This window comes from Staurois parvus, unplaced genomic scaffold, assembly GCF_062004578.1.
Source record: "Staurois parvus isolate SC_StPar_1 unplaced genomic scaffold, SC_StPar_1.0 ptg000155l, whole genome shotgun sequence".
Lineage (NCBI taxonomy): Eukaryota > Metazoa > Chordata > Amphibia > Anura > Ranidae > Staurois > Staurois parvus.
In genome coordinates this window covers 29,746,971-29,761,665 of record NW_028317951.1, presented here as the reverse complement: position 1 = coordinate 29,761,665, position 14,695 = coordinate 29,746,971, and the positions used below count along the sequence as shown (strand labels likewise).

The following is a 14,695-nucleotide window of genomic DNA, read 5'->3' as shown; positions in this document are numbered from 1 at the left end:
GGTTTTCTTACGGTACAGATGCCAGAAAAGGGGGAGACCGGTATAATAGTTACCAAGGTAGATATGATAACCATTTTGGAACAGTGGGAATGCCAGTTCCCAAACAATTTTGCCGCTTGTGCCAATGTAGGTTGGGCACTCAGGGGGCTGGAGCTGGGATTCTTTGCATTCGTACCCGCGGAATGCATGAACATATCCTGTAGCTCTGTTGCAGAGCTTGTTCAGCTTTAATCCATACCTGGCCCTTTTACTGGGGATGCATTGCTTGAATTCCAGCCAGCTAGTGAAGAGGACAAGGGATTCATCCACACAAATTTGTTGCTCAGGGACATAAAGTTCCGCAAATCTCTTAGCAAAAGAATTTATTAGGGAGCGGATTTTGTATAACTTGTCATAGTTGGGATGATCTCTGGGAGGGCACTGTGAGTTGTCATTGAAATGCAGGAATCGCATAATCAGATCATAGTGTGACCTGGACATTACAGCAGAATAGATGGGCATATGATGGATGGGGTTGGTGGACCAGTAAGCATGAAGTTCGGTATTTTTTGTAAGCCCCATGTTAAACGTAAGGCCCAAAAACAATTTTAATTCCTCCACTGTGAGACGTCTCCATAGAAAAGGACGAGCGTAGGATGTACTGGGATTATTATCAATATACTGCTGAGCAAAAAGGTTTGTCTGGTCCACAATGTATTGCAGTAAATCGGCCAGGAAAAAAAAATAAAAGAATTCATTTTCAGAAAAATTTTCAGTATTAGTCTGCACACCTGGCTGTGCGATGAAAGGTGGGATTGAAGCTGATCCTGAGCTGGAAGGTAGCCATAGTGGGTTTGCCAGGGTGTCAGAAAGACATGTTTGGGCCCTAATTCTTGGAGTCTGGTGGGATATTGCAGTGCTGGTACTGGGCCTTTCATCCTGGGGTCTAGTCTAGCCGCATTGGTGACTGCTGATTGACCATTGGGGTGTACGGCGTGCTTGTTGCCTGATTCAGAGCACAATATCCTTTCAGGAGAGACTGCTTCCTCTTCTGATTCAGTCACTGACCCACTACTTTCTGCTGGCTCGTATTCCGAATCAGAATCGGATGGTGAGAGCTCCCTGCTTTTTTTTTTTGACATTGCAGCTCTGGTGATTGTGTCTTTATGAGGGGTAAACTGCTGATGGGTGGCTATGCTGGGTACACTGCTGATGGGCGGCAGTTGTGTCGACTCTGTGACAAGTACACTGATGGCTGTGGTGACAGGTACACCGATGGGCTGCACTGATGAATGCACTGACAGGTCCACTGATGGATGCACTGATGCGCTGCCCTGACAGGTACACCGACAAGTATATTGATGGGCTGCACTGACAGGTCCACTGATGAGCTGTGCACTGATGGGCTGCACTGACTGATGCACTGATGGCGGCATTGACAGATGCACTGATAGCAGCACTGACAGATGCACTGATGGTGGCACTGACAGATGCACTGATGGGCTGTGTACTGATGAGTTGCACTGACAGATCCACTGATGGCGACACTGACAGATCCACTGATGGCGGCACTGACAGATCCACTGATGGGCTGTGTACTGATGGGCTGCACTGACAGATGCACTGATGGCAGCACAGACAGATTCACTGATGGAGGCACTGACAGATCCACTGATGGCAGCACTGACAAATCCACTGATTGGTCCACTGACAGATCCACTGATGGGCTGATCTGACAGATCCACTGGTGGCACTGACAGGGACTTTTTATTAGAGGCAGTGTGGTGCACAATAGTGAAAGGGTTTGAAAAGCTTACTGTTCCTAGGTTCTCCTCACACAAGATCGGTGTGTGAGAAGGAGAAGATAGTAAAAGTGAGTGATCCCTGTGTGTTTACACTTATGATTGGCTGTGACCTGTCACAGCTGATCAGATGGTAAAAAGCCAATTTAATTGGCTCTTTACCTCCAGCGGGGAAGCGCTGTGTCCGAGGGACACAGTCTGACAGGAACGGCCATGCTGTGCACCCCTGGGGGCGCGCATGCACAGCGTGATCCACAGGACATCATATGACGCCAAGTCACAGGGAGAAGAGGACCGCACAGCCATCAATGTGCTATAGGCCAGGCGGCAATGTGTTAAAAATGGTACATACATATTATCAGATCTCCAAGGGTATGCAAACTTTTGAGCACAAATTTATCTATCTATCTATCTATCTATCTATCTATCTATCTATCTATCTATCTATCTATCTATCTATCTATCTATCTGTCTGTCTGTCTGTCTGTCTGTCTATCTGTCTGTCTGTCTGTCTGTCTGTCTGTCTGTCTGTCTATCTATCTGTCTAGCTGTCTGTCTGTCTGTCTGTCTATCTAGCCATCCATCTATATATATACAAAAATATTTTGCCTCCTAATTCTATTTTAAACTGAATGGTTGTTTTACAAGGTAAGGATGTGTGCTCAGTGCTTCCATTTAATCCCCAAACACATTGCTTCAGACTCTCTAGACCCAAAAACTGACTTTTTAAAAAAGTTGGCATTTGCAAATGGCTGGACACATCCTCATGCGGCAATGCTTAGGCATAGCAATAGCACTCTGACACAAAGAAAAGGGAGTGTGCAAGTTTGCCATATAGAATTTTCATGGGGCTTCCAGTGAATCCACAGGTAACTGCATTAAATTTACCATGCCAGCTCTACAACTGCTAGATCACTTTGTGTTTTCAGATATTAAAGATAAAAAACCAAATGGACCAAAACTTTGAAGTTACACATGTGAAAATAAATTTTGTTTTAATAAGACCTGTAAAAAAAGAACATATTGCTAAATGGTTTGGACTCTTCTGTGTACTTGTACAGCAAAACTGGGAGCTTCAGTTACACACTACATCTGCACAATGGATACAAATAGCAGCAAGACCTGGATTGCTGGACTGTGGACTAGGAACTCTTTCCAATAATTTCATAGAAGGTGTTTTTTATTTTATTCAGGAGGCATTGTTTTTATTTCAAAAAATCATTTTAAGGTGACTACAGACCTCAAATGTCAGGGATGCATTTGGCCAATGAACAACTGTTCTTACTAAAGATTACTTACGAATATGCATGTTTGTCTTAAATGAGAGGGAAGATTGTCCTGGCCAACTGCTTTGTCTACAAACAATGGTCATGAGATGGGTGAGACTGACTGAGTGAATGTTCTTATGTCTACACGTCTTTGGGTGTGATCACAGTGGTGTATTATGATTTCCAGGTATGGGTACTTCATACTATGCTGTGGCTGTTGTCAGGAAGAACTCCACTCTCACAATAAATAGTTTGAAAGGCGCCAAATCTTGTCATACTGGCCTCCAGAAGACTGCTGGATGGAATGTGCCCATTGGCTTTCTTATTGACAGTGGAAGAATGTCTGCTATGGCCTGTGATATTCAGAAAGGTAAGATCAAGTTCTTTTTCTAGCACTGCTTTACATGCTTACAATTTTAATGAAATGTTTTTGAAAACCTAACATGTGGTATCTATAGGAGTGGCCAGCTTCTTCTCCAGAAGTTGCGTGCCTGGAGCTGACAAAGCTTTATATCCTTCGCTGTGTGAGCTGTGCAAGGGAGATGGCACTGGTCAATACATGTGTCTCACCAATGGGACAGAGTTGTATCAAGATTATAAGGGGGCTTTTAGGTAGGTACAAATGTGATGTGGATACTGGATATTCATTGGTCTGCAAGAAGCATATCAATTCAAAGTAATTTTAAATATATTTGTATTTTTACTTTTGGTCTCAAAAGAGAATACTTGGGTGCATGGAAACTGGTCTGTTTTGGCAGCCACTGGCCACAAGTCTTTTTTCTTGTTTGTCTTATCTAGGTGTCTGGTTGAAGGTGGAGATGTGGCTTTTGTAAAACACAGCACAGTGCATGACAACTCTGATGGCAAGTAATATTTTTATTCTTCCAAAACCATTTTTCTGTTCCAGAAGAGTAACTATGGAAGAATCTGGGGTGGGGAAGGGGGAGGAGGGGGGATCTAGAGCTCAGGGAAGTCAAGGGTACAATGTCCTAGTGAGAAGAAAAAGTCTGTGAGCCAATTTGACTGATTATTGAATCAAATGTTAAGACAATTTGTCACCTTGATAAAAAAGGGCTGTCGTGCCCATGAAACTTCACTGTTGTAATATAATATTACTGATAAAGGACTTCAACAAACTTTCCATCTGGATTATCATTTTGGCCTTCTGGACTTCTCTTATCATTGGATTTATTTAGCCATTCACTCACCCTTATACAAAGGCTCACTGAATTTTGTGCGATATGGTATGTCATATATATATTTATCATTGAATTTATTTTATTTATTTTAGCACTACGTCTATATTATTAGTTTTATCACCCTTGCCATATTGCTTTGGGCAATATAACAAGCAAAATGGCAAGGCATGTTGATAATGGTTGAATTGCATCTTAAAAGGGGTGCAGACCAAGTCGCCTGTGCAAGAAATAACAGATAGATAGATAGAAAGAGAGATAGATCCTTGTCTAGTTTAACTAGGTCTCTAAGGCCCGGAGGACCCTTGGGCAGCTGTGCAGTCAGAACAAACACCCTCTCCAGTTTGTGACCTAAAATATTTTGGACTAAGGGGATGTTTCAAACTTGGTTCATAGGGTTTCTCTTTTCCCTTTACAGTGGATATAGAAAAGCATCACCCCCTTTAAAATAATTTTGTTGCTTTACAGCTTGAAATGAAGACAGACAAAGTTTTTGTTTTATCCAGCTGTATTTACTGAGTGCAATTTATAACACCCAATGAAAGATATAACACCAACATGTCAGAAAAAAATAAAGTAAATAAAAATCAACATTACTAAGTTGGAATAAGGATCACCCCCTTGTGTCAGTACTTTGTTGAACCACCTTTTGCTTTAATTGTAGCCTTTAGTCTGTTGGGATATGTCTCTACTAACTTTGCACATCTAAACTTTGCAATATTTGCCCACTCTTCTTTGGAGAACTGCTCAAGTTCAGTAAAATTCGATGGTGACCGTTTGTAGACTGCAGTTGGGGCTCTGACTTGCAAGGACATTCGCCCTTTTCTCCTTCAACCACTATGTGATCATTTTGCTGTGTGCTTTGGGTAATTGTCATGTTGGGAGGTAAATCTTCTTTCCATTGGCAACCTTCTGGCAGAGGGCAGCAGATTTTGTTCCATCCATTTTCCTTCTATCCTGACAAGTGCTCCAGTCCCTGCTACAGAGAAACACCCCCATACAGGATATTACCACCTCCATGCTTTACTGTAGGAATGGTGTTATTTGAATGGTGAGCTGTCTTGTCTTTCTGCCAGACATGTCATTTAGTGTTGAGACCAAATAATTAAATTTTAGTCTCATCTGATCATAGCACCTTTTTCCATGTGGCCCCAGAATCTTCAAGGTGCGTTTTGGCAAAACTCAGTCATGACTGCACATGGCCTTTGTTGAGAAGTGGCTTTTTTATTGCAACCCTCCCATACAAGCCACATTTTTGAAGAATTTGTGATATTGTTGTCACATGCACACAATGACCACTCTTTGTCATAAATTTCTGCAACGTCTTCAGAGTTGCTGTAGGCTTCTTGGTAGCCACTCTGACCTCTAATCTCTCTTGGTTTTCTCCTGGCTCTTTCATCCAGTTTGGAGCGTCGTCCTGATCCAGGAAGGGTCTTTGTTGTACCAAATACCACTTCTTAATAATGGACTTCACTGTGCTTCTAAGCATTGATATCGCCTTTGGATATTTTTTTGTATCCATCTTCTGGCTTGTGTCTGTCAACCACTTTATCTCGGAGATCTTTTGACAGTGCCTTGCCTCCCATAGTTGATTGTTTGCTTCAGTTGCACTACAAGAGACTGAAATGCTCCAGGAAAGCTCTTTCACTACTGATCACAGTTGAAAATCAAATGACTTTGTGTGCCATTAAGGTGATTAGCTACAACTGATTAAGTTTACAGCTGATTAAGTTTACTATGTAAGAACTATGTAAGTCATTTTTAGGAGGAGGTGATCCTTTTTCCAACTCAGTGATTCTGTTTTTTTTATTTATTTATTTATTTTTTTTCTGACGTGTTGGTGTCATTTCCTTTTAAAATACTGAAAGAAGGCAGCACTCTATAGAGAGTCTCCAATTTCCAACATATGAACATTAGACAATCTATGACCAGTGTAGAACTCTTTATAATTTGAAATGATTCAATTGCTTTTAAATACTGCTAGTATAGCTAATATATATATATATATTAGCCTTGATAAGCCTCTGAACACCAGACGTTTGGTGGAAAATGGGAATAATGGAACAAAATGAATTATATTCCCTATTTTTACAAACCTAACTTGTTGTGGGCACTGGGGGCTGGAGGTGTATAGCTGGACCTACAGGAGTAAAGCACTGTAAGGATATCACGAAGCTCAGGAAGATCATTCATAGTTTAAGGTCGCATTCACAACAATAAGTGCACATTATGTCCTGTATAACGTGTGCCTGCTAATGTGTTTTGTGTAGAGGTGGTGTGATATACTAATAAATTGCATCACACTGTTACTTTTTTTAAATTGTTTTGAAATGTCTTACTTTTTTAGCACACACAAATGCAGCACATTATACGAAGCATAACACTCATCTGCTCGTGTAAATGGGTCCTTGGGCTATATCAGCTTCATAACTGATGAGATCCTTATAGTGCATATTCTTATTATAAATCCTCCTGCGCTTCTATGGAATCCCCTCCTACTTTAAAGCTGCTAACACTCAAACTGATACCTAAAACAGTGCTCAATTATAAATCATAAATATAAATTAGTGTAGCGCTAAAAATACACAAACTATTGTAATCCAATATATTGACTTCGTGATAAATACTATAATCTTCTCAGTGTTCTTAAATGCCACTTACTAGATATATGTATATTCCAAATCCCCAAAATCAATACAAACTCCTATTGCATTAGTTAAATAAACATATAAATAATGTGATAGTGCCGCTTCAAAACAATATAAATCAATATCATGTGATGGTGCCACTTCAACTTAATTCAACGTCCAATGTTCAAATCCAAACGAATCTATTCCAAGTGATATTTAAATACATGCAATGTGTCTTTATATATCAAGTGCCACTCGTGAATAAACCACACTCTTTCCACTTCAGCTGCAATGCCCGCTCACCTCCTTTCAGTGACCCCCTAAGGGCCCACAAGCCTTTAGGATCACTTTGGATCCTCAAGAATCCTGGTTTGGTACCTCTCAGATATTCCTCCTATTTGGCCTCCTCCACACCTCCACTGCTGTGCCTCATAGGATCCTCACCAGCGATTCTCTGCAAACTCTCTCTCACAAATAGTGAGTCAAAAACAAAGATCCTCCATAGTGTAGTATTTCCAATAACCAGGGTTTAATTGTAGAAATAACAAAAGGTAACTCACATGTGTTTGTACAGCGATTCTTCTGTCCCTATATGGGCAAACTGCACACATGTGTTTGAGCTTCCTGATAACCAGGAAAATGGCGTCCCGCACCGAAAGTGCGACACTTCGGATACCGGAAGTTACGTCTTAAATATGTTTATTTAACTAATGCAATAGGAGTTTGTATTGATTTTGGGGATTTGGAATATACATATATGTAGTAAGTGGCATTTAAGAACACTGAGAAGATTATAGTATTTATCACAAAGTCAATATATTGGATTACAATAGTTTGTGTATTTTTAGCGCTACACTAATTTATATTTATGCCTTATAGTGCATATGTTGTGACTGGTGAGAATATATCCCAGAAGATAAAATTGATGGTGGGTAGGCAACACAGAAAATGGAGGAACTGCAGGATCTAGGTAGCTGGTTTCTCACACTTCGATGCAGAGTGGCAAAATATATGAATAAAATATATAAATCACAAGACTGGATGCATAACAGATCTATGAATGACAAATGTTTTCAATGGACCTATCCATGCAAGTATCTGAATTATTGCTTGGAGGGTGAATTAGATATTCGATGGGTGAGATACAACTCCAATTTTGTAACTATTCACTAAAAGGATTGCATATTCCTTGAAAAGGATCTTTTTGTGTCTATTAATATAGGTGTTATTTGTTAAATATTCTGTAGGCATAAACCCTGATGCATGGGCAAAGGATATCTTATCTACGGATTACCAGCTGCTATGTCGGGACGGTACCAGAGCACCTGTCAGCAGGTGGAGGGAGTGCAACCTAGCCCGTGTTCCTGCTCGAGCGGTTATGGTGAGACCTGATGTGGACACTTCTCTTATTTACAAGACTCTGCATGAAGGACAGGTAGAGAAACATTTTATATATAGTTTATTTTCTTATTTTGTACCAATACCAATCAAGGCAGTAGTCTAGATAAAATAAAAAAACTTTACTGACTGTTTTTTCTAGTTTATAGAGATCAACCTTACTAGGTTACATAATACATAACTTAAATCACATAGACTTGACCAATTTTCATTGAATGTTGGATTCAGTACAGAAGAACTTACAGTTTCTCTAGATTTTATTTTAGTAAAGATAATGTTAAAGGATAGGAGCACTCTCAGATAAAGTGGATTTAGCCTTATTGCCTGGACCTAAAGTACCACCCTCCTCCATATGAATACTTCCGGAATCTTGCAGCTTTGGCCTGCTGCAATGTTTTTATCATGCTTGTAAAATATTTGCAACGTGCTTAATATTCTTCATGGAAAATTGCTTATGCTCTATCAGACAACATAGCGCTGTTCGTTTTCGTTGTCTTAACTGGAGTGGGGTTTAGTTGATTGAGTCATTGCAAGACATTTGGCGAAGCTACACTGCTACCCCAATCTCTTACAGAAAGAAACTTTTAGAATTACCATGTATTTGGATTCATCCATCTTGCACCAGTCTCGACTACTTTCTCAGTCCCTAGCATTGAAAAGAATCCCCACTAATTAATTTTACCACTCCCAAGCTTCAGTGTAGGCATGGTATTCTTAGGGTGAAAACCTGTGTTGGCATTGCACCACACAGAGGGGCCTTTGGCTGTGATCAGATCATACTATTGCTTTTTAAATGAAACCCATAGTGTTTTATACTATAACAAAAAATCAGTGTTGTTTTTATCAAACCAAAAAACCCTTTTGAACATTTTCTTTATCTCTCAGTGGTGAAATAAGATTTAATATGTTTATTTTTGCAGTAATTGCTCACTTTTTTCACTTTCCAGTATTGTGCAGAGTTTGAGTTATATGAAGGTTACCCATGAATGGTTTCTTATTTTTCAGTTGTGGATCTCTGCAGCTCACTAAGCTTTACCTTTGGCCTTGTGGCTGCTTATCAGGCTAATGCCCTACTTACACAATCACTGAGTTTTGCAGACAGCTTTTTCTAAACAGTTGTAATTTTTCAATATTCTTACAAGTTTTTTTAAAGAGTTTAACAGTGCTCTGGGGAGAGTTCAGAATGCGGAATATGTTTTGATGCTCTATTCCCCTCTATGCATATGTGTTATAATCCATGTTAGTGCAAGCACATAGCAGAATGTGTATACTCATAATTAAGAATACTTGTTGCAGTCACTGAAAAAATAAGGCTGATACATCTTCTGGTGTAGTCACTGGAAAAATAAGGCTGATACATCTTCTGGTGTAGTCACTGGAAAAATAAGGCTGATACATCTTCTGGTGTAGTCACTGGAAAAATAAGGCTGATACATCTTCTGGTGTAGTCACTGGAAAAATAAGGCTGATACATCTTCTGGTGTAGTCACTGGAAAAATAAGGCTGATACATCTTCTGGTGTAGTCACTGGAAAAATAAGGCTGGTGTATCTTCTGGTGCAGTCACTGGAAAAATAAGGCTGATACATCTTCTGGTGTAGTCACTGGAAAAATAAGGCTGGTATATCTTCTGGTGTAGTCACTGGAAAAATAAGGCTGGTGTATCTTCTGGTGCAGTAACTGAAAAAATTAGGCTTGTGCATCGTCCGGTGTAGTCCCTGGAAAACTAATGCAGGTGTATCTTCTGGTATAGTCATTGGAAAAATAAGCCTGGTGAATCTTCTGGTGCAGTCACTGGAAAAATAAGGCTGGTACATCTTCTGGTGTAATCCCTGTAAAAATAAGGCTGGTGCATCTTCTGGTGGAGTCACTGGAAAAATAAGGCTGGTGCATCTTCTGGTGCATTGAAGGCCTTTTAAAAATGAATAAGCATTGCATGGCACCATATGTTGATGCATCAAAAGAGTGGGTCAATGTGTGTGCACAAAAATGCCCACGTATGTTCGAGTAAAGCCTAATAATTCAATCTTGATTGGTGCTTCATCAGATTTGTATTCCAAAATCTGTTTGGTCTTCATGGTGCTGTTTGTTGTCTTTTTTTAATATAAATTATTGCTATTAAATTTTTACAAAAGTACAAGACATGGCCATCTCTGCATTCCCTAGTCGGAGGTACTGTACAACAAGGTGAACAACTACACAACTCAGTGGTGAAACATAATAACGGTGGTGCTGCTTGTTTAAATGTGTCTGCTAACAAATTATGTGACTTTCTACAAAAACACATAAGTTGAGCTTTTTAACTGCACATAGGTGGATCCCTTACAAGTAATCATGTGGCTTCTAGATGCAACTGATTGCACCAGAGCTTATTTAGGTGTTCTTTTAAATGGTAAATGACCGCTGCTCAGTTCTCCGGCATTTTCAGAGGAGAGAGTTCTCTGAATGCCTTTTTATGAAGTGGTGTAAATCGCTTCTCCGAATGAAGGAAGAAGCGATCTACAGATGCTTTGAACGATGGAAAACGGCTGCTGTTACTATAATCTCGCGAGATTACAGTAAGTAAGCAGCGGTAAATTACTGCTGCTTCGTTTGCAGTTCCTCTGATTCTCCAGCTCTGAGCTGGAGAATCTGGAGAGAGAACACAGATCGCCAGTGAAGGGCTGACATTGCTCCTTCATATACTGGCCATCTGTGTGCTGAGAGGATCAGCAGAGAACATGTTCTCTGCTGATCATCTCTGTTTCCTAAACTACTAATGATCGGAGTTCAGCAACGATCCTCAGGATTGTCACTGATCTCTGTTTCATAAAAGGACACCTTAGTGGTTATGTGGCAAAGACAAAGTGAATAAATGCAATCAGGCTTTTTATTTGTAATTTAATTGGAAAAATGTGTACATTTTTCCATTCCAACCTTCTTTACTAATTTGTGTAACTATGTGAAATTAAAATCTTCAATAATTTTTTGGAATTTTATGCGTCCATGGGTAAATACTTTTGAAACCTATGAATACTTATATGTAACAGAAAAAAAACATTATATTTTTTTTTTATAGTTTTATACAATGGATTAATTCTTCTTCTTCTTCCTACAGCAAAAATACAATGATTTTAGTTCTGGCTTCAAGATGTTTGACTCTTCTGCCTACGGTGGCAGTAATCTAATCTTCAGAGATGCCACAACAGAACTTCGATCTGTCTCTAACCAGACATATCAGGCCTGGCTTGGTGATGAATTTCTGCAAGCAATGACAGGAATAGACTGTGATCCTGACAGTAAGGATGATGTTGTTTCATATTAGCCAATGCATAGACTGCTTCCTAAATTTCAAATGTGCTTATGATTGATGACTTTTATGCTGGGAATAGCCAAAAGGTCTCTAAAAACAAACAAAAGCAATTTAGCCTGTTAAGATTTTTAGATTGTCTTGGTAATGAATTTACTTTGAATGCTTTACTCCTAAGGTTTTTCCATAAAATAAGTAATTATCATTTTCAGCTCATCATGATTTTAAGGGTATGAAGACACCGGGAATAGTATAAAGCAGAGAATTTTAATAACATAGGACATGGGGAAAATATCCTACTTGTTTCTTACTCCAGTTTTTCATCCTACAACCCTGGTCCTGAAACATGGCTACTGGTGATGGTGTAACAGTCACTGCAGGCTCCTTGTTACCTCCCATAAGCTGTAATATGAAGTATCAATATCAACCAGTCTTTGATTGTGACAATATAGGTGTAGTTTAAATATATACTTGCTTGATAAGAACCACCTAGTGCTGGTAAATTTATCATATTAAGCACAGAAACACAGTCAGGTAATCTTCATTAGTAAAAGTATTTATGTATTTGTTTAGCTGTTAAAGTTAACCCCACTGCTCTTGCAGAGAATACAGTGATACACATCAAATTACACTGTGAACACATTTTGCATACATTTTTTAGAAATTATTTGACAATGACTTTTGTGCTGAGTACTGCTACTCTGTGACTCCTGTTGTGACTGCTGACAGGTTGAATGTTTGACAAAAGTCTGGTGTAATTAAACTAGTTAGGATTCTGTCTCCTACCTTAATATAATGTACAACATAATGCACACAGTGCTGGGTCAGGAGTATAATGTACAACAGGGCACATACAGTGCAGGGGTCAGAAGTGTAATGCACAACATAGTGTTTACAGTGTACATTTTAGTGAATGACGTGCAGGGGTCAGAAGTATAACACATGGTCCAGGAGTAAGGACTAATCGTACAATGTAGAATATACAGTGCAGAGGCAGGAGAATGATGTGCAACAAAGCATATACAGTGCAGGAGTTAAGAGTATAACACACAATTAAGCATATACAGAGCAGGATCAGGAGTATAATGTTCAACATGTGTATAGTATAGAGTATAATATATAAAAAAGTGTATACAGTACGTTAATGTACAGCATAGAATTTAGGAGTATAATTAACAACATAGACCAGGCCTTGAAATTTCCACTCGCCTGCTCGCCAGTGGTGAGTGGAAATTATGGTGTGTCCCCCAGGGCCATCTTGCTGAGCAGGCTCGGAGCTCAGGCTGGATCTGTCACTGGCACTGGGAACTGTCAGACTGCTTAATAGCTGAGCTCAGTGAAAGCAGAGGAAGGAGTGTGTGCTGTGCTCTCTGCCTCCCCCTAGAGTGCAGTACCTGGCTATGTGAGTGAACAACGAAGTACTGCAACTTTTTATAGGGATGTGAGTGTGTGTGTGTGCCTACCTAATTTCAGCTCACTCTGGTCACATGATCCTCTATGTCAGCCAGTGGTGGCTTCAGGGGAGAGGAGAGAGCACTTAACAGTGTGCGTGCATGCGTGTGTGTACATGTGTGTTTGTGTGAGTCTGTGTATGCATGTACATGTGTCTGTGTGTATGTACATGTGTGTATCTGTACATGTATCTGCGTGTATGTACATGTATGTGTACATGTGTCTGTGTGTGTGTGCATGTACATGTGTGTGTGTGTTTCTGTGTATGTATGTACATGTGTCTGTGTGTACATGTGTGTGTATGTATGTACATGTGTCTGTGTGTATGTACATGTGTCTGTGCGTATGTATTTCTGTGTATGTACATGTATCTGTGTGTATGTGTGTCTGTACGTGCCTGTGTGTGTATACATGTGTCTGTATGTGTGTGTACATGTGTCTCTGTGCGTGTGTGTACATGTTTCTGTATGTGTGTGTATGTACATGTCTGTGTGTGTGTACAGGTGTCTCTGTCTGTGTGTGTTTGTTGGTGGCGAGTAACTCTTAAGGCATGGCTAGTAGCTCAGGACTTGAAATTTTAAGCCCTGACATAGACTATACTGTATAGTGCAGGGTTATGATTATAATGTATAACATATACACTGCAGGATTCAGGCGTAACATAGCACACAGGGCAAACAGTGCAGAGGTCAGGAGTATAACATAAAACATAGCCTATACAGTTCAGGAGTATAAATGTCTATTTTGACTCCAATTGTAATAGTGACTATTTCTTCCTGGGACCTCTATGCCTGGCCTGATCATAGCAGAGACAATCACCCCAGTCTTCATCAATGGCATCTAAAATATCTTTATTGAATACAGAATTAATAACTCCCTACTATCCCTGATTTCTAGGGACTGTCCCTGATCTGGAACAAAGTCCCTCTGTCCCTCTTTCCTCCTCCTATGTCCCTTATTTTGGTCTGATGTATACAGCTGTACATAAAACACACTTTTTAACTTTCAAAAAAAGTGTTTCCCAGTGCTAATTTCTAAATTTCTGCCTTTGTAAATTTCAAAAGCCAGTAAAAAGGAAAAGTAGTTTTACAAAAAAGCAAAAAGTGGGTTTAACTAATCATTTTTTTTTTTAAATCTTCTTTAAGGGGGCGTGGTGGGGGGGGGGGGTCCTACGCCTATATACTTTTACTAATAGGTGTCCCTCATTCCCTCCTCAAAAAGTTGGGACGTATACAGAATGTTGCAGAAAGCAATACAGCAAGACCGGGTAGATTTAATATTCAAAGCGTTTTCTAGCCCCAGTGTGTGTCATGAGGAGGAGGATACAGAAACCCACACATGAGGAAGAGGAAATTACATCACAGAAAAGGAGAGAGAATACAGTTAATTACAAGTAATACCAACAATGGTAATAAGCAGACAGCATAATCAAAAATAATGAACTAAAGAACAGCATAGACTATAAATGTAAACAAGCAAATGCATTTTCCATATACTGTTGGGGGCAGCACAACATCCCACATACTGTATACAGTGCAGGGTTTAGGAGTATATAACATAGCATATGCAGCGCAGGAGTTAGGAGTAAAAGGTACAACATAGCATACTGTATAGGGTGCAGGGGTCAGGAGTAATAGCGTGTACAGTGCAGGGGTATAATATATAAAATAACAATGCTGGGT

At 39.7% G+C, this 14,695-nt stretch overlaps 1 protein-coding gene across 1 annotated transcript in view; it reads left to right on the top strand.

Annotated features, from left to right (window-relative positions):
- The window catches only part of MELTF (melanotransferrin), a 96,623-nt gene that overhangs the window by 37,619 nt on the left and 44,309 nt on the right, over window positions 1-14,695 (top strand). The window contains exons 4-8 of the mRNA XM_089675608.1: window positions 3,237-3,419; window positions 3,508-3,661; window positions 3,848-3,912; window positions 8,123-8,310; window positions 11,370-11,550. Of these exons, the coding sequence (XP_089531734.1) occupies window positions 3,237-3,419; window positions 3,508-3,661; window positions 3,848-3,912; window positions 8,123-8,310; window positions 11,370-11,550 (771 nt within the window). The remainder of the gene's footprint in view (window positions 1-3,236; window positions 3,420-3,507; window positions 3,662-3,847; window positions 3,913-8,122; window positions 8,311-11,369; window positions 11,551-14,695) is intronic.